Source organism: Nanorana parkeri, unplaced genomic scaffold, assembly GCF_000935625.1.
Source record: "Nanorana parkeri isolate BGI_ZX_2015 unplaced genomic scaffold, ASM93562v1 scaffold136, whole genome shotgun sequence".
Taxonomy (NCBI): Eukaryota; Metazoa; Chordata; class Amphibia; order Anura; family Dicroglossidae; genus Nanorana; species Nanorana parkeri.
In genome coordinates this window covers 791,567-818,354 of record NW_017306404.1, presented here as the reverse complement: position 1 = coordinate 818,354, position 26,788 = coordinate 791,567, and the positions used below count along the sequence as shown (strand labels likewise).

Genomic DNA, 26,788 nt, shown 5'->3' with positions numbered 1-26,788 from the left:
ACAGACCGCGGGACTATTAAGAATCTGAATCCCATACGCTATGTTAATTTCCTTTACTATTTCTTGGCAATATCGCTTCAGCTTCGGACAACGCCACAATAAATGCATCAGTGACCCAGGTTCACAACCACACTTTGCACATTTGGAATTTTGCCTAAGTCCTGTTTTATACACAAACTCTGGGGCTCGATATGTTCTATTTACAATATAAAGTTGCGTTAGCCTATGTGTAGCAGATGGCAAAACAAATTGGATTGACTGCAGTGGCTCCTTCCAAACGATATCGTCCAGTGCCCCACATCCAATTCCCACATTTCAAGGGCGATTTACACAGAACCACTGGCAATAAATTTGAATCGGTTCTTGAGATCACCCCCTTAGTCATCGTTGCTTGAAGAATCTTATCTATAACCTCACTCAAGCTGATACATGACGTATCCCTGGATGTAGCATAAGGGCATGTCTCCGTTGTAAATATTTATGGAATTGGGTATTGGATATGTCCTTTGTAAATGCTGAAGTGTCTGCATTATGCCTTGATCATATATTTGCGCTAATGTCAAAATTCCAGCTCGTTGCCACAGCGCAAAGCCCTGGAATTTACAAACCTCATGCAGCTCTCCATTTTCCCATAATGGGGTATATATTGTAACCTTAGAAATACCCAAAAGATTTTTGATTGATCTCCACACTTTGCCAATCAGCTTTATAGTACAGTAGAACGAAGAGTAGAGGAGGGAGAATCCGCACAAGGTGCCAATCGGTTTTTCTGCAGAGCAAGGAGCATGCTGTTAAGAGAAGAGAGAGGTATGGGGTCATTGGTCTGATGCTTCTACTTTCACTCTCCGGGGTGGGCAGAAGATCTGCAAGTGCACAGAAAAATCAGGTCTACATTGAGCGACAGAACTGTTTAGATCTCGGAACTGAAAGGACAGAAATACAAAGTATTTGGAAAGGCAAAACAGCTCCTTTTTGTATTTCCTTATGTGTTTAATTTAGCAATTTGCCTAGAGTTTGTATTTAACGTATAACTAAAGCCAACATTTTTCTGTTGTATAAAAGACTGAGGAAGGGTTAAAAGTCCTCTCAGAATTTTTTTTATAGAGATTTCTCTTCACTTCCTGTTCCATCAACACAGCAGGAAGTGAGAGAAATTCTTCCCATCATAAGGGAAATCTGCTCTTTGATCTGTGTCACTGCAACCCTGTCCATCTTCTTGTTCTGGGAAAAATTATGAATGTGGGTTTTTTTCCCTTCTAATTTAGCCACTGCGACACTAGCACTATCACCCCATTCACACTGAGCGACATGCAACTCGTGCGGATTTCTTCCGTGATCGTAGTAGCGCGATATAGTGCGACTTAACACGCGACGATTGCACTAGAATTGCAGTAGAATTGAACAGCTCCATTGAAAATCATTGGGCGAGCGAGATCTTGCAATATCGCGCGGCAATATGTGCGCTTTTCAAGCGGTAATCCGCTCAATTTGAACGGTGACTAAGACCGACAGAAAGAGTTCATCTTCCCAACGGGGGCACAGACTGCATTTAGAAAGAAAAAAAAGGTTTGCTTTGGATGCACTTTACCGACTACAGTATAGTGGACCAAACCAAACTCGCTTTTACAGTTATAACATCTTTTGTAGAGCTAAAAAAAATAAAAAAACAAAGGTAATTTTTTAGTGTAAGGAAATCTGTTTTGGTTTTGCTTAGATGCGACTTGGTCCTGTACATGCTGAGTGACCAGATGCATGAATGTTAGTAACCAAAATTGTATCCATTTCTGCAGGTGGTGAAGATGGACATGTGAAGATTTGGTCACGAAGTGGAATGCTGAGATCCACATTGGCGCAGAATGGTAAGTGTTCTATTTTTACATTTCATATACATAGTTTTGCATACTTGTAAGCCTTAAATGGGCATGAAAATGATTTTTTTATTTTCCTAGGATGTAAAACGTTTTTTTTTTCCAATGTCGAACGTTTTCCAAATGTCTGTTTTATTGCATGAAAAGGTATTTCCATTAGAAACCACACTTATTGCTATGTGGCTAGAGCAGTATAAAGGTGCCAGCAGATACCTGCAGCAGCCTCTTAATACTCTGCTTTTATGCCTTGCTCAGAGGAACAGCAGTCTCCACCATCCTTTTGAAACTCAAAAAGCTATATTGCTTTCTCATGATTTAAATTTTTTTTTTTTTATCACAATGGGGGTTTCTACGTGCAATACCACGTCACAATGGCATACCCACGCAGTTCTATTAATTGCAATGGTCCCATTTGGCAAGCAACACCACCTGACAAATGCAACATGCTGTTTAAAAATGACCAAGGCCTCATGCATACAGCAATGAAAAAATTAGTTCAGATGTGTTTGGAGCTCATGTTAAAGCGTACCTTTTCCCACATCTCTAAAATAACAAAAACACAGCTTTTGAAATGTTAAGTAATGACAATTTTCAAACACATACTGTAGCTCTAGATAATTGCCAGCTTTGTATTCTTTGCATACCTTATTTCTCTTTTTTCCCCCCCACTCTTCTGTGGCCATGTTTACTAAGGGCAGATTACTAGATCTCCTTTTACTTCCTGAAAATTGGCACATGTGACTAGACATGTGACCATGCAGATTATCTTAGGGGAGGAAAATGCCTTTCACTGACATGAGATTTCTCAGCAATGCTCTGCTGATGTAACCTTCCCAGTGTGCATTGCTTTGGCAAACTGAAGTAATTTGCCCTTTCAAAGCGGGAAGAACTGTCAGAGCTTTGCCTGTCAGAACAGCTCGGATTTTGCCATAGAAGCACAGTATGGATGCTAGCATTTTTGTACCTGCAGCCATTTTTATTTTTATTTTTCTATTTACCAATGTAGTTTCTTACAATTTGCAATGATGGTCATTATTTAGGAACTTAGATTAGATTGTAGAATAATTATATACAAGAAAACGGTTTCTGATAAACTCCTCCTGTATTGTATCACACTTTTGTAGGTTTGCCAATATATTCTGTTGCCTGGGGCCCTGATTCGGAGAAAGTTCTTTACCCTATGGGAAAACAGCTCATCATAAAGCCACTGCAGCCAAGTTCCAAGGTTTTACAGGTACCAGACAACGTCCCTTTCCTAAATAATAGAGCCTAGAATATGGGAAATGTAACCATATTTATCTATTCAGGAAATATATATACATCACGAGTTGTTTGTCTGAAAAATCACGCACTAGTCTTGCCCACCATGGTGGTCACCAGTAGCCACTGGTTCCATACACTGAAAGATGGTCATATCTTTAACTTGTGTTTCTGTTTCCAGCCCTCTTTTAAGCTCACCAGCAGAACACAGAGAACTGGACTCTGTTATGCCATAAACAAAAGAAGCCTTATCTTCATTCATCATTAAATGTTTTTTTTTTTTTTTTTTTAATGCATCTAGTGTAAGTACCCAGATTTGACTGCCTGTCCCTCTGTGTCCTCACGTATAATGCTTGATTATGGGCCTAGCATTGTAGCTGATGATGTCAGTAGGCCTCAAACTGCCAGAGCATAGGGTAGAAGAGGCTTTTCCTGGGCTTAGGTAAGTAAAAGACCACCTGTGTGTTTAGGTTATTTAAATGCAGGAAACATTTTTTGGGAACTATAAACAAAATGTATGCTGCCCAGATCAAGTTCTCCTGCATTTGGATGTACCCGCTTTAAGTCCATTTAAATTAATTTAGCTACCTTTTTAGAGTTTCTCATTGGACCCTGGAGACACACAATTCCATTTTCTCTAAACATAGCTAAAAAAAACGCACCTAAACACACAGATTGAATGATACCAAAAAAATCATTATATGCATTTTGAAATGTCCTATAGACGCATATTTGTCCATGCCAGTGTGAATGAGGCCTTACACATTTATGGCCAGGTACTCCTTCACAAATCACCTACTAATATTATCTGTAAAGAAATATGTTAGCGATTATCCTTCCTTCTCCCTCATCTTCTACCCATATACCTGGGCAAACATGGTCTTGTAGATATCCCACCGCATTCCTGACTGGTATACCCCTTATAGAATAAGTGCTGAAGTGGCTGCGGATGGCGCCGCTTGAATCCAAGAAGTAAAGTATGTCACCAACACAGCAAAGATCTGTGTCCAAAATGCGTTTATTGACATTTAACCATTTTGCCAAGTAAATAGCAATGTTTCAGGGTCGCGCAGGTTTCCTTCATCAGGTATTATAAGATATTTACTTTACTCCGGCAGCAGCCATACTTTACTCCGGGGCAAACATGGTGTCACACTTCTTCCAGCTAGATCCAGTGGAATACAGAGTGTTCAAAATGGACTGCTCTTCATTCCTCAGGACATAACGCCCATTGAAGCAAAAAACAGTTGTATAAATCAAATTTTTTTTTTACAACTACTAAGTGATTTTAAAAGGGGGAGGGGCTGGGCAATTTGAGCGGACCTTGCATTTTACTGCAAGGTCCACTTTAAATGGACTATGAACTTCCGTGAATCTTGACCCGATTTCCCATTTTTCCTGCAGTTTTCCTGTTAACTATTCTTTTCTGTGTTGCAGTGGAAAGCCCACGATGGTGTAATTTTAAAGGTTGACTGGAATCCTATCAATGATCTCATTTTATCAGCTGGGGAAGATTGTAAATATAAGGTAATGCACAATGTCAAATATCCAGTTGCCAAGATCGTTTTGGCTTTCCTCAGCATAACTGAAAGCTAAATTAGGGCTAACTAGCTCCAGTCAAAGCAAGTCCGCCTTATTTAGATCTAGAGCTACTGACCACTAAGCACAAGATATTAGGCAATATTAAGCAATTGGTTGACAAATGGATAATAGGTACAGATCTAAGTGCCAGGCTGCTGTATTGGGGGGACCTCATGACGGAGATGTGTGCCTTATTCTGTTTGTATAATTTGCTTGGAGCAGTTGAGTAATGTGTGCATTAGGGTATCACCACTGGATGAGTGAGTAATTTTCTGGCTGTCCCTTCAATGTGTTGTTATGGCAGAATAATGAGCATGGGTCAAAATTATTTTTGAATGAACAATGATTAGCATATCTTGTGCACCAAGGTGCACAGGTTTGAACTTGAAAGGCACGCTATAAAGAATTGACACTTAATTAAAATTAATTAAAAATATTGAAATTACTTCTTATCTTTTTACTTGGTGAAACATCTTAGTTAGCTTTCCCCCTTTATGTAATGTTAAAGTGTATTTCCACGTTTGCAGTCAAATTTGAGAAAACCCCACTGTATGTTTGTTCTGTTTCCATTCACACAGCATAATGAAAAATATTTATATTTTTGAAATATTTCTTACCTTTTTTGATGTTTCTTTGCGGCAGGCAAAATAGTCGAGTCTAGGTTTTTTTTTCTCAGCACCTTCACTGTGACCTGTCCTTATAGAAAGACTTAGTACTGAAATTTGATGATTGTTTTTCTCTTAACTTCATTTACATTTGAATGCAGAAGCCAGGGCTATAATACTTTAACCTTCATATGTCAATTACAAGGCCCACGGGCCAAAAACGGCCTGTGGGAGGATTTTTGTGGCCTGTCTGCAAGCAGGGTGATTATTTTTTTTAACAAGCTGATGTTTGGACTGGCAATATGGGAGCCCACCCTCTGAGGACCCCACACAGCCCTCGTAGGACCCTGCACTAGTGGCATAACATCAGGGCCATGAGAAGGAAGGAAGCTAAGGGAAGCTTAACAGCAGTTCCGGAAAACAGAGCCAGAGCCGTGAGCCCGCACCTGCTGCTGCCTTCCCCTTTAGCAATACATCAGCCGGGCACATGTCTGTCGTACTCTGCCTGCCAGCACCTATTGAAATGGGAATCGGAGGATCTGGTGAGCCCGGTTGACGGGTATTGTGGGCCTGGGAGAGCAGTGGAGAAGCGGGGAACGGTATCAGGGGGACAGCCAGCTGTGTAAGGGTGCTAGCTGGCAGATTTCTGATGCCTGCAGTGCAGATGTGTGTGTATAATCTGCAATTATTGCTCCTAACCTCTGTACTCTGCCTTATTTACTCCTGAACTCTGTATTATTTACTTCTGACCCTGTACTCTGCATTATTTGCTCCCGACTTCTGTACTCTGCCTTATTTACTCCTGACCTCTGTACTCTGCCTTATTTACTCCTGACCTCTGTACTCTGCCTTATTTACTCCTGACCTCTGTACACTGCATTATTTACTCCTGACCCTCCTAACATTAAAAATGTTAACCCTTGAGCAAAGAAACCCTAACCCAAGCAAAGGCAATTTAAACTGGAAGAAGCATTTTTAAATATTGAATTTAGTTATGCTGTGGGCTTAATAAGAAAAAATCAATAGGCTCTCCTATCCATGTTTAACCGTGTGGATGGAGGAATCTCCACTGCTGGCTATTGTGTTTATCAGCCGTGACACCCACGGCTGCCTGAATACCTAAACATCTGACTGGACACAGTCACTCTTCTGGTGATAATTTGCTACCCAACTCAGTTGATTTTAAAATCAACTTTTGTTGAACTTTACCGTCCTCGAAGGTAAGAATCATCCATGCCACAGGGGCTGCTTATCACCTGCTTCAGCTCAGTGGGGATAACAGACAGTCCCTAAAACTGTCACATAACAAAAGGGCTGTCAGGGTTATATAATAGAAGATGAAAGGCTTTGTTAGTTGAGTTTTTCCCTCCTTCAGCAGCTTGGAGGGTTTGTTTTTGTTTTCATCACTAGGCTGAGGAGGTGATAAAGCAGTGATACTTCCAACCCCATATTGATCCTACATGTCTGCTCGGAGAGGGACAGAGTATATGTGAATAACAGTATACACAGCTATTCATGAGATGTAAGACTAGTTTAGAGGAGAATCGGATTATTACAAATGACAATTTCTACCCGTTTCCTGTAATCCCATTACACATTTGTCTTATATCATGTTTTTCAGGTTTGGGATAGTTATGGACGCCTCTTCTACAGCTCGCCATCCCATGAGTACCCAATTACATCCGTTTCCTGGGCTCCTGATGGAGATCTGTTTGCTGTGGGCTCCTTTCATACGCTCCGACTCTGTGACAAAACTGGGGTAAGTAAGCCTTCTAATAATATGCTGGCCACTCACACCAGTGTTAATTTTGGCAGAAAATGTCCTTTTAGTCTTAGTTTTTGAATTCAACTGTAATGCCATTTTATTTGTAGTCATCTGACTAGTTTTAGCCGACTAAATTTCCAGTAGATTTAGTCGGCTAAAATCTAATGTGTTTTTTTTTAAAGAGTAATGCATTATTTAAGAAATTCTCTAAAATTTCTAAACTCATTATATATTCTTGGAGTAAAGCTCTATTAACCTGTTATTACTTATAGTATTAAGGTTTGAACATGCAATACAGACACAGATTTAGCCGTTGTGATATAAAACATCTTCATTTACCTTAAAATAAATAAAATCAAGTTTCATAAACAAACTAGAATATTACTTTTAACGAACAGACGTGCAACTTTAAAAATAAAAAGTAAACTCTATCGACTGTACTGCCATTGCACATTTTACCTGAATATAAAACTTTAACAGTTCTCTGTTAATAATGACAACAATTATCAAGTAACTCAACACAACAAAAAGTTTCTGCAGCTAGCACAAGCACAGTATAATGAAACCCATACTAGTGGGTTATGCTTCTATCTATAGGAAGAATCAACTGACTATTCTAATTCTCAAATACAATCAAAAAGGTCACAGGCCACAATGTCATTAGTGCATGGAACTATAACAATCACTACTCTTTACTTTCTCTCAGCATTGACAAAACCGGTAAATATCCCACTAAAAACAGACCAGTAACTTACAGTGAGATGCATTGTATTTGCTAGCTGGTGTCCCGCTGCGTAGATCAGTAGGCTATTATTTTGTTGTGCATGTCTCCCTACTACAGCAAGAGGAAGAGCTAATGGAACCACAAGTTGAAATGCAATAGCCCCTCCCATTTTCATATAGTTTTCGTTGAAATGTAGTCATTGTTTTCGTCCTATTAACTTATCTATTACTTGGGTTTCGTCTCGTTTTCGTCACTAAAAAACATGCAAATGACGAAAAAACCTAAATGGTTTGTCGACGAAATTAACACTGACTCACACAGCAGAAAGAGCCTGTGCCTGTTACTTTCATGGTTGACACCTATACCAGTGTGCAACCCAAGTGTCAGTGTTATCTTTGATCAAAACTGTATGATTTCTATAGTCTGGGAATCCGAAAACATTTTGTTAGCGTCTGTTTAGGTTCATGAATCCAAAAGGGACAGCAAAGCAAGTATGGAGAAATAATTAAAATATGAAGGCAGAAAACCTGTTTTGCTATTAGATTCAATTCTCTTTTCAGCTCTTTGCTCTTGGTCAGATGTATAAATATTTTAAAGGATGAGTATGACAAAAAAAAATGTACAGCTGTCTTCCGTGTGTTTCCGACTTGGTTTTGTTTTTGTTTTTTAAAGGCAGTGGTTATTTATTACCTTTTGTAGGATTTCCTGAAATAAGCAGTCATTAAGGGAAATGCTAATATATTGTCAGCAAGCACACAGTTCCTTTATTTTGCCCTTTACATTTTAATATGCTTTCTCATCCATATTTTGACCACAGTATTTGTATACATTATGTTAAGTGCCCCCTCTTGTTGTTATGTATAGCTCAGGGAATAAATAAAGGACTTTGTCCATTGAGGGACACAGCTCTGCAAAATTCTTAGACATAGGGTTATGCTGCTGCCTCTAGAGTGCCTCTCAAAAAAACTTGGATTCAGTTTTGCTTTGAAGGGAATGTATATTATAAAAAAAATCTTTTTTATAATTGCAGCCAGCTTTTACTTTTTATAGTAATATTTTTAATTTTTTTACAATTTACATGCATGCTGTTCTATATATTTTTGTGGAATTAAAGGATATGTACAGTTTGCTTCTTTCACGGCCCAGCTGGAGTTCAAGCTCTTAACCATGGTAAGGAGCAGCACAGCCATCGTCGCACTCCTCCCAACTCACGTAAAAACTAAATGCCTGCCTGTTAACATGTACACAAGAATACCATTACACTATAGATAGACAACAAACTAATGTACAGCAAAGAGGAGATTGGTTTGAGATCGTGAGAAAACAGATACCTATCTAAGGTCTTCTTTTTTTTTTAATGCTTCTGTGATAAGAAGGGCCAGGGGCTCACTGAAATTTTCTTTTTAAAGTATCACTAAACTCAGGAATTAAATATTAAAAATGCATCTTATTTGTGTCCAAGCTTGCTCCTGTGATGGACTACAATCTCATGTTTAGTTTACTAATTTGTATTGAGATTGTAGTCTATCACAGGAGTGAGCTTGGAATGGTGGTTGCTTTACAACACACACACACGAACTATGGGAATAAAAAGAAGCAAGCCTCCAGAAGGAAGGGCAGTGTCAGCACCAATTTAAAGATGATTTGAGGAGCTACAGCTGAGTGATACACAGATAAGATACATTTTTGTTAAAGGAGTAGTATGGGGTCAGGGCTTTTCCCCATAGTTCTCCTAAGGGTCATGGGAGAACACAAACTAGCGTTCTCCCGGATCCAAAGCTCAGCATATCGCGAGCTGCAGCTCGCGGTATACTGAGACGCCGCAGCCGGGACGGATCCCGACAATACTGTCTGGATCCACCCAGCTGCGGGACTTACATTTGGCTCTGCCTATCCAGAGGCAGAGCCAGCTGTACCCGCCCCCTCCCCCGTCCGTTTCGCCAGTCAGCGCTGGAGGATCGGACAGGGGAGGGGGGGAATCCCTGCAGGGAGCCGTGAGTGACAGTCACGGCTCTCTGCAGGGATAGATCAAGAAGTGAGCGAGCACCGGTATGTGTTCGCTCACTTCCCGATCTACTGAGCCGACCTGTGACAGTTTCATTGTCACAGGTTGGCTCAGATTATATAGGCTGAGTGAAAATCACGCACCTCATAATTCTCCTTTTAATAGTGAAGGTACTCGAATGCATTTTTAAGATTTAACTCCTGAGTTTTTTGTCACTTTAAAGTAAACTGAATCTATTCTTTAAATATGGATTTGGAGATTAGACACTAGAGGGCGCTCTGTGTTGAGATGATACAATAAAGCGCACCCACGGTTGTAGCACTGCAAAGCGGGAAGCGGAGCATACATGTCTTCCCCACATGCTCATATCATTGCAAACCATACTTACATGATAGGCATCACTTTAATAAGATGCTGATGTAAGACAGAAATGTATTTTATATTGACAATAACTCTTGCAGTATTATTACTTTTTAAAAGAAGACTCCACTTTGATCCTATCTCGGCTACTACATGTCTTGACGTTTGTAAAGCTCTTCTTACCTCCTCTGTTGTGATGTGTCACAGACCCCTTTTTTTTTCTTAGCAGAGCTAATGTTAAGGCCCATCGTATATTGCCTAAAGGAGAACTATGAGGTGAGTGCTTTTCACTCACCTCATAGTTCTAGCCGACCTGTGACAATGAGACTGTCACAGGTCGGCTCAGTAGATCGGGAGGTGAGCCAACACATACCGGCGTTCGCTCACCTCTCGATCATCTCTGCCGTGACAGGAGAGGGGCTGGATTCCCCCCTCACCGCTCCGATCCGCCTGAGCTGACTGGCGGAACGGACAGGGGGAGGGGGCGGGTACAGCTGGCTCTGCCTCTAGATAGGCAGAGCCAGCTGTCAGTCACGCAGCTGGGCGGGGGCGGATCCCGGCAGTATACCGCGGCGTCTCAGTATACCTGAGCCTAGGGTGACGGGAGGACGCTAGTTTGTGTCCTCCCGTTACCCTAAGGAGAACTATGGGGAAAAGCCTTAACCCTATAGTTCTCCTTTTAATAACTTTTGGTAATCGACAAGGGTGAGAGTCATCCAGTCACTTTTGTTTTTCATGTTCTTGGGTGACCATCAAGCCAACTTGTTCTTGGGTGACCATCAAGCCGCCATTGGGAACATTTGGAGCTGATGTATTGGGAAACCTGTCCCAATCTCGGTTGCCCCCCCTCCTGTAAGGTAGCCCTAGCTTCCTGCTCCCTGGTCTCTTATCTTCCCTCTCCATGCAAGCCTCTTGTAAGTTTAGCCAAACTGAGCTTACAATTTATTAGAGTGGTCTGCAGCTTTCTGTCTGTAAGGCTCCTTGAAGGTGGTCAACCTCTAAATTCTGGGTAGCTTTAGAGTCACACTCTGCAATAGTAGAGAAGGGAAAAAGAAGAGTGTGGCCACATACTGTAGTGTACAGCCAATGAGAAAACATTGGTAGAAAACCTTTTGTGATCAATAAAAGAAAAAAATCAAGGCCAACTCCCTACCAAAAAGTAGAATTATTTTAGACAGTAAAGAGAAAGAGAGAAACCAGTCAGTGAGAGATTAAAAAGTACAGAGAAGAAAAATGATGGGAGTATTTCATTTTATTTATACTATGTTTCCTATTTGATGGTGGAATAACACTTTAATGCAAGTATGAATTGTAAAATACTTGCCTAACTCAGCACTGTCAGAGCATAGCACCTCTTGTGCCCTGCATTCTGTGTCTGTTGGCATTGGACGCACCCCTTGGTGCCCAAAATGCCCAGATGCCTACATTTAGAATGGAGTTTACAAGCAGGCAGTCTGAGATGCAGGCAGTCTGAGATGCAGGCTATTGACTGACGGTGTGGATTAGAAAGTACAAACCACTTCAAGTTTCCTTTTTCATTATTTTATCAGATCCTCCTAGTAATTAAAGGCATGTAGTAAAAGCATACAGGGCTGCTTTGCAATTAAATGCATTATGTGTAGGATTCTCTAATAAATCCATCATGTTTCACTAGAACAAATACAACCACAAACAGGGGTAGAAGCTAACTTACTGGCTGTATTTAGCCCTTGCAGTAACTGCAGAGGTTCCACGCAGTAAAGTCACAGATGTTTCACTGATGTTCAGAGCAACATATTTGACTTAGATTAACCTGGGAGGGATCAGTGTCACATTCAACCAGCTGTGGTTTTTGAGCCACAATTTGGTTTGGTTAATTTAAATGTCACATTTGTAAACCCAACCTAAATCAGAGCACTATAATAAAGAAGACGTAAAAATCGTAAAATATAAACAGATCGTCGTGTCATCGCTAGTGTCAACGAGTTGACTTATTCAAGTTTTTCTCTTTAAAGGTGTTTTTTAGCTTTCTTTTAAATATTTTATATCTTATTAAGGAGGAAATATTATTGTTCCTGTTCAGATTTATTAGATTTTGTAATCTTTACATTAAATTGATTATATATTATTTCAATCATTGCATTAAACTTTTATTTTCTAAAATAATACTTTTGTATGAGGAAGGTCCCCATTACAGCACACAATGATTTCCTCACACAGAAAAATAGAGACGGGGGGGAAAATTAATACAAAAAACGTGTCTGAGATCAACTTTGTCTCAAACGGAGTGCAGCCAGTTGGCTTTTACATTTTTCATTTTCTAAGCTGTGTTGAAAAAATGAATGAAAGATAGACTCTGATTGGTGTCTTTGGGCAACCACAACATTTGAGATTGAACTTGTCCTAGATGCTTTTTTATTAATTCTCCCCAAAGGTGCTCTTTAAACCTGTCCTTAAAGAGGAACTCCAGGAATCTAAAAAGTTAAACCTTGCAGTGCGGGCTACCTCTGCACTCAGAGGCGGCTCTTTAATTAGGCCAGGGCCTCGTGGCCGCCTAATTTGCCCGGCCGGCCGCTTTACCTTGCAGGCGCAGCCAGTCAGCATTATGAGCCACAGCCCTGTTGCTGTCAAGCTGAGAGCTCATCCATTTCTTCCATCCATCCACGCTGCCTTCTGGATCTCCGCTCACCAGCCAATGAGGAGAGAAGTCACCCCCCATCCACTGCACAAGGATCTCAACCTGGCTAGGAAGTCAGAGTTTAACGTCAGAGGCAGCTCGAGTTGTCGGCACCTGGTCCTGCCCGCGAGACGTTGCCTGCACTGCCCTGGTCGGACACGGCCCGCACAGTCCTGATGAGGGGCAGCCTGCGCAGCTCTGGTAAGACCCCTACAGAGCCCTGGTGAGACCCCCACAGAGCCCTGGTGAGAACCCCACAGAGCCCTGGTGAGAACCCCACAGAGCCCTGGTGAGAACCCCACAGAGCCCTGGGGAGAGCCCCACAGAGCCGTGGTGAGACCTCACAGGGCCCTGGTGTGACCCCTACTGAGCCTTGGTGAGATCCTACAGAGCCATTATGGGCCTGAGTGGGGCCTCATGTTTAAGTTTCGCCTAAGACCTTTCAAACTCTAGAGCCGCCTCTGCCTGCACTGCAGGGGTTACCTGCATGTTTGGGTCTAGGGGCTCAAATACTGACCTGATCTTGGATCCCGCCTGACTGCTATGCTGGTCCCCGCAGCCTCTTTTTCCCAGGTCTCCAGTAACATAAGCCCCACTGATGTCATCACGTATAATGCAGTATATTCACCTACATTAGGATGCCGAGGGACATAGCACAGCCTAGGACAGAGCATCAGGTGAGTATGTCTTCTGTATTCCGACCCCTGGAAAATCACAAGCAGTTAACCCTTGCAGTGTGGGGGTAGCCCCACTGTGCGGGTTAACTTATTTTGAAAAAAATTGAGTTCTTCTTTAAATCTAAATTCTAAAAACATATAAAGACTGCAGTGAATGCAGTTACTGGATGTATTCATTGAAGTACTAGTCTAATTGCCAGAATGTGTCTTGATATTAGCGTCATGTAATCCCCTGTTCAGTCCAAGACTGATGGGGGCTCGGGCAGATCTAAGAGCTAGTCAGGTGTGCTGCATGCACATGTGCTGACAGGAAACATGCCGATAGTTGGAGAAAATAAAATAATGAGCTCATCAGATCTTGCCGCTCCTTCATTGTCCAGTCACAGAACTAGCTGCACTACATGAATATCATAGATAAAAGTAAAGTCACCGAACTTGGTTGTGCTGTCTGGCAGGAATGTTTAAATCTTAGGATTGGTTTTACAGAGTTACAAATGCTTTTAGCAAGTAAAATAGTTTACATATATGTATTTCAACTGTGTATTTATCTGTTTGCCAGACGATGCTATACCTTTCTGAAGAGAGAGGCAGCGAGTCATTTAGTAGTCCATGTATTTATTTATTACAGGTATTTATATAGCGCCGACAATTTATGCAGCGCTTTACATAGTGCACATTCATATCAGGCCCAGCCCTCAAGAAGCTTACAATCTAAGGTCCCCATCTCACATACAGACATATGTGCCAATTTAGACTGGAGCCAATTAACCTACCAGCATGTCTTTGGAGTGTGGAAGGAAACTGGAGTACCCAGAGGAAACCCATGCAAGAACAGGGAGAACATGCAAAATCCTTGCAGATATAGTCTGATTTGTCCTACTAATCAGGTCTACAGATGAAACTTGAATAATTAGAATATCATGCAAAAGTAATTGCAGTAAGTGCTGCAAAAGGGGCCCAAACCAAGTACTGAGTACATATGCATGCTTGTACTTTTCAGAGGTCCGATATTGTTCTATGTACAATCCTTGTTTTATTGATTGCATGGAATAATCTACTTTTTTGAGGTTGTGGATTTGGGGTTCTTGGGGTTTTCATGAGCTGTAAGCCATAATCATCACAATTATGACAAATCAGGCTTGAATTATCTTGCTTTGCATGTAATGAGTCTATCTCCTATATTAGTTTAACCTTTTAAGTTGCATTAGTGAAATAAATGAACTTTGCACGATATTCTAATTATTCGAGTTTCACCTGTAATTCACCTTACAGTTGTAGAGACCTGGTGCTCAAACTGTAGAGCACCATCAGCTGGCTACCAGCAGTAAACCTGACATTTTCATATACAATATTTTAGATTTACCTATTTTAAAAAAAGTAAAAAAAATTTTTCAAGTAGTTAACATGAAGAAAAAAATAAATAAATGTCCTTTTAATTTGTTCTTTTTTAAAAGTGTATATAAAGGCAAAACGTTTTAGGTGTTGGATAGAGTGGGGAAGGGTTAAAACCCTCTGCCAGGTTTTTATTGTGTACCTATGAAGGAGCAATGGAGCCACCCTTGGACATTAGCATTGTTAGCCTAGTGAGAGGGTAGAGTTAAACACACTAGCAAATTGAGTTGAACTTGACTAACAAATTAAATCCGAACTTAAGATAGCACTTTTTAAGCAGTTACAGCAACTGTTTTTTTCCCCCTTTAGGGATAAAGGTTTTACATAAATTAATAAAAACTGACATTTGTAAGCACCCTTGTCGGTGTTAAATGGTTTGTCTCAACCCTCTGGCTGCCACTTTTGCTGGACAGCTTGGCCCCGTTAAAGAAAGGGAAAAAATTACAGTCTTACTGGCCGAATCCCCAGGTGAAAAGAAAGGAGAAAAAAAAGAAAACAAATGCAGCCACCACATCTAAGAATTGGTGAATTGCAATATGATACATTTTTGCTTTTGGGTTTAGATATGCTTTAAGTATTACTTGGTTAAATCAGTTACATGGTCAGAGACAAAAATTAATTTTTTAAACAGATGTTAACATCCACTCATAACTGAAGTATCACAATTAGGTGCACTTGGCTTTTAATATGAGTTTATTGCTAATTCATTACCATCCACATATTCAGCTGAGTTTTCAAAGTGATGCAAACAAGTGAAATTTGTAACAAACTGAATCATTCGATTATAATAGATTGTAATCACAGGCAGTGCCCTCCTTACCATCTTGTTTTGATTTTGTATTTTAACTCTAATGTTTTCCTTTTTATATTGTAAAACACTGCGCAAACTATTGTCACTATATAAATCCTGTATAATAATAAAAATGTACTGCCATGGTTCATATCACTAAAAGAAGAACATTTACTACTCCCAGTGTTTGTGTATTGTCATTTAAATGTATTTTATATTTTTTACATTTCTTTTTTTGCAAATAAGTGAAGGTTTAATTTTACACATTTAATATGTCAGCAAAGATTTGTTATCTCTATTACCGCATTCCAGGTGAAAACCCTGGCTTTGCATTACGTTTACCATGTTGGCTGTATCAGTCAGTAAGATGAAGGCAAATAATGTTTATAAAGTACTAATTGGAGTTGAGAATACATACAAACTCCTGTGCCTGTAAATACGATGACTGGACGCTGACTAAGCTGCCCGATTTCACCTTTATTGAAGCAGCCTGCCACATGGCAGCTTGACTGTGTAGCTTGCAGTGTAGCAACCGTCAGGCTCACCTTTGTTAAGAAGCAGCTGGGGACTGCGCTGAAGAACAGTGAAGCAACAGATGACCTCAGACACAGCGAGTTGTGGATACAATTAGGACTATCCCTGAGGATGTGACCTTGCCACATCTGTGTCACATCCCCAAATAGACACCAGATTTGTATGTTCACATAAGCCAGCACCATTGGCCATCAAGGCTCCCCCTTACGGGACAGTTTTCTCTTGTTTGGAAGAGCAAATGGAGCTTTTTTTTCTTTTTTAAATTTACATAGACACGCTTCAGCATCAGTTCCCTAGACATTGGTTGTAACTGCCACCTGATATCTGTTATTATAGAAAGAGACTTCTGTATGGGAAAGGAAAAAAAAGTGTAACAAGATTTATATACTTTTAATTTTAAAAGAATCCAGTCTGGTTTATGACTATGCTGCAGATTATCCTTATGACAGGGGACTGTAAAACTATTAAAGGCTCTCAATTATTGCAGCGTATAATATTTATAGTACACTCTAATTTCTATGGTATATCTTGCCTGATGCTCAAGCAGACAGATGCATTGTGGTTACATTGCTGAAGGTTGCCCAGAAAGTGCACAGACAAAAGTGGTTTTGTCTTCTAAATGATTTTTTCATTTCTAGTTTTTCAGCTCAGCAGTCAGTACAATTTGCTAAGAAAACGGATAGCCCGAAAGATGCGTATGTCGTTGCCAGTTTTGTCTTAGCCTTGACAGTTTGTGATTAATGTTGTTGCCAAGGGAAGGTGGTGCACAGCAAGCAGTATTCCACATAGAACATGTCTCTTTTAGTAAGTGTTCTACTCCCTCTGCTGGACACCTAGTCCAAATGAAGAGAAACACAGGTGTAAAGCATAGTTTTTCTGCTTCAATTTCAACATGAATGTGTTGAGGGCAGATCTAATGAACTGTGAGTATCTGTATCCTGCAGACTACATAAATATGTTTCAAAGGTGCTGCCTTTTATGTATTTTTAGCTGCCATGTTTTATCAATAATACTGTTTTTAATAATAATCCTTGTGATCATTATGTGTTTTTTATTGTTTCTGTGCATACATTTAGATGCATTTCAGAGCCACAAAATGCACATATCTTCTTGACACACGTTAGGAAGTATATGTTGCATTTAATACGCATATTATATATTTTGCTAACGCTTTTTTTTCTTTGTCGTCCATTGAAGGACACAGGATATCTCTCTCCTCTTGGGTTATACTGCTGCCTACAGTTGGCGTGAACAGTGGCAAAACAAAATACTGAAGGCCTGCCCAGGATAACCCCTACTACTACCAATATGCCTCAGTTTTGTGCTAGTGTCCTAGGAGGATAGATGTATTTTCTTCTGTTCTGTTTTGTAAACAAGTAACTGTGGCATGCTTTTCAGGCTTAGAGGCACTGACCGTGCTTGCGCTGTCTTTGAAGACTCGCTTTGTGAGTTTCAGGGAATCAAGAAACCAGACAAACTAAAAGTGCAGGTTAAAAAGTAAAGGAGTTAATTGAAACTGTTAATAAACAAAATGGCAAAACAACAGGTAAATCAGAGATGTAGTTAGAGCCGAGCCAGAGGTCAGAAGCCAAAGTGGGTAGTCAGCCGAGCCAGGTATGAGAACACAAAAAGCAGGATGAACGTGTGCAATAGCCAGAGTCTGGAACCAGGAGATCAGTAGACAGCCAGGATCATACATGGAGCACAAGAATTAGCAGAGCGAGCACTTGGTAGGTCTGAACAAACGCAAGTCACATCATCGCTGTGAGACAGGAAGTTGCTAGGAGTTTGTCAGTTGGAGCTGAACCTGCAGCTCAAGTGGACAAGGAAGGGTAGGAAACCCCTCACAGTGAGTAGGCCGGTTGGGCCAAGCATCAGGAGCTACCTCAAGTAAATAGGTCACTTACTTGTTTTCTAACGCCTTTAACCTCCCTGGTGGTCTGATTTTATTTAATTTTTTTCCCCTTTTTTTGTTCTATTTTTTTTTGTTTTTTTTTATTCGTTATTTTGTTTTTTAAAATTCCCTCCGATTCCGCCCCTTTGCGACGCGGACGCCCAGGACGCAGGCAACGGAATTAAGAAGACGGATGCCGGCCGGAGGATACAGCGCAGCTCGAGGGACAAGGTAAGTAACGCTACTCTGTAATCCCGAGTGTGGCTCTGGGTTACCGCTTATGGTACTGAAAATTAACCCTGAGCCACACTCGGGATTACCGCCAAGGAGGTTAAAATTCCTTGTTTCCTGGCGATTTCTATTGTGGAAGGGACTAGCACTGTGGGACCAAACGCTGACATCTGCTGGGAGGAATGTTGCTCACACTTTCTTTTCCATCATAGAGCATTGAGGAAGCATCTTCTCGCTGCTGCTCCTGCTTTGCAAAGAGCCACTTGCACTAACTGCTAAAATTACTGATGTGGCAATTATATGCAGCCTGCAACCTGTTCACTGTTTCGAAACAGTGAGATGGGAGATGTCATGGGTACCTTGTCAGTGTTGGAGGCTTGGTTGTCATAGGGGGCTTGTCTCCCAATAAACATGCCTGGAGCTCCAGCTGACTTGGCTGTCTTTACAGCATTGTAATATGCACATTGTTCTTCCATCCCGGTGTATGATTCACTGTTCACCAAAAGGAAATTTCCCTCCCTTGTCTTCATATTGTTTAGGCTGTCAGAGTCTATCTCTCAGCCACTGCTGTTTCACAAAGACTGATTACCTTTTTGTTATCCGAGATGGTCCCTGTAAGGGTGCCCCAGCCTTTTTATTTCCACCATCTCTAGGTGGCTCAGACAGACCATCATCTAAATTTATGGTCTAAAGATTGGGTTTCACTTTTTGGGTTTCTCTCTCTTTTTTGTCAAGGCACACTTTACTAAACCTGCGAGTGCTTCCTGGGCTTTTCAGTATTGGGCAATTGTTTCCCAGATCTGATGCCAGCTTCCGATGTAAGGTCCTTGAGGTTGCTTTTTTGAGCTGTAGTCTCCAGTTTTTTGTTGTTTTGTTTTCTCTCTGGCCTGCATTTGAAGACTTCCTGTGTCCCTCGGAGGACGAGGAAGAAAATAAGATTTTTGCACTCACCATTAAGATCCTTTTCTTGTCCATTGAGGGGCACTGATCCCACTCCTCTGTGGTTATGGTCATAAACTCGCTACGGCTTTGCTACAAAACTGAGGTATGGGTTATCCTGGGGTGGCCTACAGCTGTGTGTGTGTTTGTTTTGGGTTTTGTTTGTTTTGTTTTTTTTTGCTAGTATCCAATCCTTATGTTGGCAACAGTATAATTTGAAGGTAAACGACTTCTTGTGTCCCGCCATAAACTCCAAACAAAGGTTTTTATGGGCAGTACAAAAATCTTATTGTTTTGTAGATTCAAGTAGAAATATGACCTCTCATTAAAAATATATTTATTTTATTCATGTGCATCTGCACTCTGTTTTCTCATGGTCTTGGGTGTGCAAAGTCCCACAAACACCTGTGGAGCATACTAGTGACGTTCACCTAATGCACCTTCTTGTGATTGTGTGACTACAACACTGCACTGATCCTGAATTCAAAGCAGAGTTGCCACTGTCATATAGGCTGTGCTAACTTGGGATGAAAAAACGTTGCAGGGGTTGTGGCTATCAAGATTGTCACTGCTGATTTCACAAGCTTATAGCTTGCCAATCAGCACCTAGCCACACCAAGTCCTGCCCACTGCTTTCTGGATTGACATAACTCTCTTGAAACCCTCCCATTGTGTTGCTGAAACCCTCCCACTGTGATTTGCAGTGCCCATGAGATACAAATAAAATGTGGATTTTGATGAAGTGGACATTAAGGAGCAATTTCAGCCAACAAGTAAAGTCAATCAGTGAACTGTTTTTATGCATCCTAGGAAACAGACTGGTGTAGTGCTAGAAAGTCTGCTTATTTGCTATAAAATAAGTAATCCGTTTTACTTTTTACATGTACTTTTGGCTGGCACTGCTTCTGTGCTCTGCAACTACTCTCTCTCCCCCACCCTCTTCTGAGACACAAGTAACTGGAGTGCAGAATACCGTGCTTGACTGGAGTCTATCCTCCAGTTTTGATAAATTGGGGCAAGAGAATATTATTGTTCTGTGCAAAACCTTTGCTGTTGCTTGAATCACTATATATAATTTTGCACAATAGACTGTTATAGGACTCTATGGGGAAATAACGCTCATTTTCTTCTCATCTTTTGTATGACCCTCAACGTTCTTAGACTGTTATTTCCTTGGTAGATTGTTCTAGAAAATAAGCAGCCAATCAAATGCCAGATGTCATTTTTCTGTGAGTTATAAAATGGTAGCCAGCACCTGACATTTTGAAGTCTACAACACATTCCCTGCTGTTTTCCTAATGATTATGAAGTGGTAAACCACACTGCATTGGGTGTGCATAACTATAATTTAGCTGTAAGCAATATGAGGTAATGGATTCCTCCTTTCTGTTTTATATATTTGTGGGTACTTAAACAAGACATATTTGTTAGTATAAGTGACGATTAATTGTAATATAATACTTTAAATGTGCTGCTTAAACTGCTTGTATTGTACACTGTGATTTAACTGCAAGAACATTCGACTTGATAAGTAGAAAATGGCTGTGGTGAGGTGAAGGTTGAAGGAAGGTTAACAGAGCTGGATCTAAACAAAGAGACTTCTGAGTCAGCAATATCAACAGCCCCCTCCTCACCCATCCCATGTCACCCCCACCCACCCCCCGCCCCTCAGGCAATTTTGTAATAGAGCTTGAGATTGTCTCAGTATAATTCCTAATTATTATGTCCACAGACTAGGTATTTAAATCTTTTCTATGCTGCAGAGTCTCTTTAACATTCAGCTACGGGTTGAGTTACCTAAATATTAGTTTTCTATACTGTATATATATTTTTTTTTATGCTACGAGCTATCCTCCGCTATTTCACCCCTGTTTCCAGACCGGTGTGTGTGCAGTGTGAGGAGATAAATGACAATGTCTGACATGAGGGGCTCCAGCCAAGCCCTCTGGCAGAGTCATTAGTTTTCAACCATTAAATCATTATCTTCTTAGACAAGTCAAACGTGCTCTTGAGAGTATAATCTTTTTTTTCGGTGCCAGATTTGTTTTATGTATAATACTATCCCATCTACTCTTCATGTAACACCAAAACTTCCAAGAGATCTTTATTTTCCTCAAAAATCGAGAGCACAAAAGTGTGCTTTAGTGCTCCACCTATTTAGTAGTTTCATTATTATCCTTTCTTTAGCTAGTTGTGAGTTTTGGACACTGTTTGTTGACATGCTTTTAGTTTGTTGATAATTAGAACATTTAGTGATCATTTTTACTACACTGTGAAAAAACTTTTAAGATCCATCAGCTCCTGTGCAAAAGCAGTGCTGATCTTGGAAACTCAGATTTATTCACAAAAGGGCAATCTAGGACAACATAGCTGAACTGGAAAGTGAGCTGAATTGGAGAATGTTTCCAATCAGCTATGTTGTCCTAGATTGTTCACTTCTCCTGCCTTCTTCAAACTCTTCACCCTTTTGTGAATAACCCTGTGAAAAGCTTCATGCTGGGGCCACAAACATAAGATAATCAGCACTTGATCAGCTAGTTTAAGCCTGGTTGGGTAATGGTGTTCTGTTATGTTGGGAACAGCAGAATACTAAATATGTCTATGCATGGTCAAGCTATAGGGAAAATTTCATTGGCCATGCTGGGGAAGAGTTATAACCACTGACTGCTTTTATTGCAGGCTGTGCTTTTCTATCCCTGTGATGCCACAACCTCCATTATGTGTATGGGCGTCACCGAGACCGGAATACACAGCGAAAACCACTCTGATGGGGTCATAAGACAGGAATTTAACTCTTTCCCACTCTACCCTAAACTAAACAAAATCCTGGCTTAAGGTGTAATGAAAATAAAATGTGTCCCTTCTCTCTACTAATCCTCTCAGTCCTTTATAACTTATTTTTCTTTCCATCTCCTCTTTTTATCCCCCTCATTTCATTTGTTTGCTTGCTCTATATCTTCTTTATCTTTCCTCACATTGCCTGTTTACCAGCTTTTGCTCTCCCTTCCCTTCAACTAATCATTTCGTAATGCAAGCAATACATTTGAGTTCGTTTTTGAAAGTCATGGTTTGTCAGTACTTTTTCTAAATATATTCATATGCAGTGTGCTTCGTTGCTGGTTCTGACACTTCCCTCTATGAAAATTTAGGCTTTATTTAGTTTTCTTGTAACACATAAAAAACCCCAAGAGCCTTACCCTGCAAAATTTTCACTAATTTACCTAATTATCTAATTCTCTTTCCTTTATCATGTCTTAAATATGGCTTTGTTTTTGGTTTGATAGGTTGTTGTAAGCGAAGTCATATTTATTTGTTTTTTAAGTGTCATGGAGTCTCTTCAAAAAGTATGTTTAGCTATACATTTTTTTATTGCCATATTATGCAGTTTGTACAAATTCAGATGCAAAACAGGAGTCTATTGGTCCTTTCTAGAAGTTATTTAAGGACTAAGGTCTTCCTATCTAGGAGTTAGTCAATCAGGACTGAGTTGGTCCTATTTGACAGTCAGCCGGAAAAATTATTGTTTTTACTAGAAATAGTAGGAGCTGAAAATGTAAGTTTTATGTATAAGAGCATTCTCTAATTCAGAGGTCCCCAACATTTGTTAGCTCTTGAATCACTTTCTGATATTAGCTTTATCAATCAACGGATAATACTATTGCCCTTAAAGTGATCCTATAATGAAAGAAATAAAAACTATTAAAAAAGACCTAATATGTTAAAGGTAGGCAACACAATACGCACCTGTCTGTTTGCTAGTAAGATTCATCCACACATAGAGATGTGTGTGTGGAGGGGAGTGGGTGCCAAAGCTCCAATTTTGGAGCAAGCCGTTACAGTTTAGAAATTGCGCACTCCCAGGTTCAGGAACTTTTGGTCTGCATGTTGCATACTTGAAGGGAAGCTGTAATTGTTATAGATTTAGATTATTATTGTATTACATTTACAAGTTTTCACATTTAACTTAAGCCTATAAAAAGCGAAACCACAAATAATGAAAACAATTGAAAAGTAGTTTTTGAAAATGTGAACCGTTTCAGAACATCCTCTTCACCCCCAGCCCCCACCTTAATTGTAATGATGACCCTCGCACACCACCCATGTCAACCAATTTAATGTTCTGTGAATTCGAAAACCTTACTACACAGCCCTGAGGTCCCATTCACACTGAGCGACACTTACCTCGAGTGGATTTCCGCGCGGCCGCATGCAAAAATAGAAAAATTGCGCTACATCCGCGGGAAAAAGGGTCCTGCACAAGTGATGCGCGACATGCGACATGGAGCTGTAGAATAGCGCCATTGAAAATCATTATGCGCTATATCGCAGCAGAAATCGTGCGATTAAACGCTCAGTGTGAATGGGCACTAAGGGCGTTATAGCAACATAGTAGTTGCAATGGTGAATGGTCAGTGCTGACCAACAACAATCTCTTCTTAGCCTACTTTATTCTGGGATGGTGTCCCAGAAGGAAGAAGAGATTCTTATTGCTTAACATGGTCAAGTGGAGGGCGGAGAGTTATGTTGTGGAGGTCTGTCCCCAATTACAGCTGAGGTTTGTGCCTTTTATGTTGTATAATTTATTGGATAAACTCTATTCACAAAGATAAGCCTTTATATCTGCTATCTTCAAAAGTGGTAAGTCAACAGTAAGCAATTAGTAAACTATGGTATTACGCATTTAAAAACGACACTTCACAGCTTGGTTTTTCTTGGATTTTCCACTGCTTTAAATCTGCTTATTCAGATGTGTAAAGCATTGACAGCCAATATCTGTAAGCACTTTGGAAAACCATGTGTGAAAAGTTTGTGTCAACACTAGGAAGGCAACCATAGCATTGGGTGATATATACTACAGCAAAGCTTAGGGGCCAAACAGTTCCAGGCAACAAGAAAATTAACTAAAGCCAGCTGCTTTTTTTCTGTTAAACAGCCAACAACACCAGTTTACAAAGGTAAGCCTCAAGTCTTGCTCCTTCATGGCTTTTTTTTTCTTTTCCTCATGACACAAATGTAAACAGTGACTGGGGAGCAAGCAGCTAAGGACTTCTAGAAGTGGAAGGGGGATCTGGGTGAGTGCGAATGAGTCACATGCCACCACAGTGATTACTAGATGAAGAGAACCAGACCCACTTTCTGGTGAAAGCAGTTTTTTTAAAAAGTACCTGATGTAATGTAGCTGATTCAGCAAATTGCTCCCTGAGGATTCATCAAAAAAACTTTCTCATTAACCCTTCCCCCTCCATATGTCTCATTAAGCAACTTAATTAAGTTACATGGGTCCTGCCTCTTCTATGGTGCAAAGAAAGTAAACAAAAACGGAGGCTTTGGGTAAAATTTGACAGAGGAACACAAACTAACAAGTAGTGGCATGGATACTGTTGAATGAACCTTGAAGCTTGAAGCTCCTGGCTGTGTATAGACCTAGACCCTAAACAGTTCAAATTGCATATCGGTAGTTGTCCATTCAATCAGAGATACTTTGACCAATACAAACATTTCTAATGTTACATTAACTCAGAAGATGAACGCAAACACTGAAAAAGTCATTTGTCCAGTTTCATACTGGAAATGATCTTCTGCGACCAATCGAACCCCTGAGTAGTAGTATGCATTAAATAACTTATGTGTATGACAAACAATACACTCCGCTGTAATCGGATTAGGATACATGGGGAAAAATAATTGTTAATTTGCAATTTAGAGTATAATAAAATGTTCTGAAAACATTTATGGTTCCGATTGTCCTGCTTCTAGAACCCTGGTGCCCAACCTGCAGCACTTTGGCACTTACTGTGTGGCTCTTGCATACAGTAAGTAGTCTTTTCGTAAAGCAAAAATCATGACCACAAGGCAACTTAGAATAAACTGACAGTAAATTAGAGTCTCCATGCTACTCAAACTATAAATACTTTCCGAAATCCGACCTCAATAAAAGATTACTACAGATCACAGTCAGGATTGTGCATATCAATAATAAACAATTGGCCAACATTTGCTTAGCCATAAAAATATACTTTTATTGTACCACATATAACAAACACATTTAAAAACAAGATGTATGTGCTTTCAAATAGGAGCGAGGAGAGACAGCCAGGAGGATGAGTAAGGAGATTGAGCCAGGAGAGACAGCCATGGAAGAGAGCTGTCTATTTAGCACAGTTTTATGCAGCTAAATGCATCTAAAACATGTGTAAACATGACTAGGAACAATTAAACACAGGAAAAAATGATCTGGGAAACATAAAGTTGTTTATACTTACCAGATAACTTCTCTTTTGTATAAATGCAGCTGGATCATGTGCATGAGGCCTAACAGCCCAAACATCAGCCATATCTGTAGGCTTTTTGAGGCTGCTGCATATCAGTGCAGTTACTTCTATTCTGCACTTTATTCTTGCTGCAGTTTTTTTACTTTTTTTTAAGTATTTTAGAGAATTGGACATTTGAGTTCACATTATCTCTAAATACTACATTGTGTAAAAGTTGTTTTTTAAATGTGTTAGTTCTCTATTTTGCATTCATTGTGGGTGCATGCAGTTTACAGCAAACTTACGGTACAATATTTACCTTATCTGCCTCTGGCACAACATAGCAGACACCTAGGTTAGTTGTCCTCCTCAACTTTTTAAGATCCTTCACTCTTGGGGCATTTTGGCATGCTTATACTGACCCAGAATTATGTGTGTATTTTGTACATGGGAGTAATCCTATTAATCATTCAGGGGCAACTTAACATGGGCCTATGGTCAGGTGTTAACCCTTTAGTTCTTCTGGCTTTGAACGTTTTGAATAGGGAAGTTTAGAGTTCAGATCTCTCCTTTTTGTAGGGATCCACTGACCAAAGGTCTGGGAGTCTGGAGCCACATTTTGTACAGAAAAGGGCAAGTATTTCTGACCTTCTATCACACTTTAATAATTCATCCCAGCAAGACTGCTTAGGTAAAATTTAAGTATAAATCGGAAAGATATTTTCTTTACTCACCTGAGCCCAAGGGGACTGGATTTCCAACAGAGCTGTAAAAAGTTCATGGCAACAGACCATCCTTTAGGAGTATTTGAGTAGCCACGTAAATCATGCTGTGGCCGCATTCTATTGTGGAGACACATGGGAAGCTGCCAATAAAACCTACCAGACAATATAAAAACCTGCTGAAGAAGCTATTTCAGGCATGAACACAAACAAAATATTCTCAACCCTGGAGCTCAGTATTACAATGAATTTAACTGATGATCCTGGAGAATCTCTCTACATTAATCATTCTCTCTACTCATCTGTGACTTGGAGAAAGACTTAGCTCACACTTCATTTAAATGTTACCCAGTAAATTGAGTAGGAACAGAAGATTTAATGTCTGCTGCAATCCCAATATATTTTATCGGGATGGTTTTATATAGTTTAAAATGCGTGTTACCACAAAAACATACTTTGGACATTTTGAAATATACTTATCAAATGGCCATGAAGACTTATATGTTAAAAAAAAAAGGTTTTTTTTGTACAGTA

General features: G+C 40.1%; 1 protein-coding gene across 1 annotated transcript in view; it reads left to right on the top strand.

The window, feature by feature from the left end:
* The window catches only part of IFT80 (intraflagellar transport 80), a 101,354-nt gene that overhangs the window by 12,998 nt on the left and 61,568 nt on the right, over positions 1-26,788 (top strand). The window contains exons 4-7 of the mRNA XM_018553965.1: positions 1,791-1,859; positions 2,993-3,102; positions 4,566-4,655; positions 6,936-7,073. Of these exons, the coding sequence (XP_018409467.1) occupies positions 1,791-1,859; positions 2,993-3,102; positions 4,566-4,655; positions 6,936-7,073 (407 nt within the window). The remainder of the gene's footprint in view (positions 1-1,790; positions 1,860-2,992; positions 3,103-4,565; positions 4,656-6,935; positions 7,074-26,788) is intronic.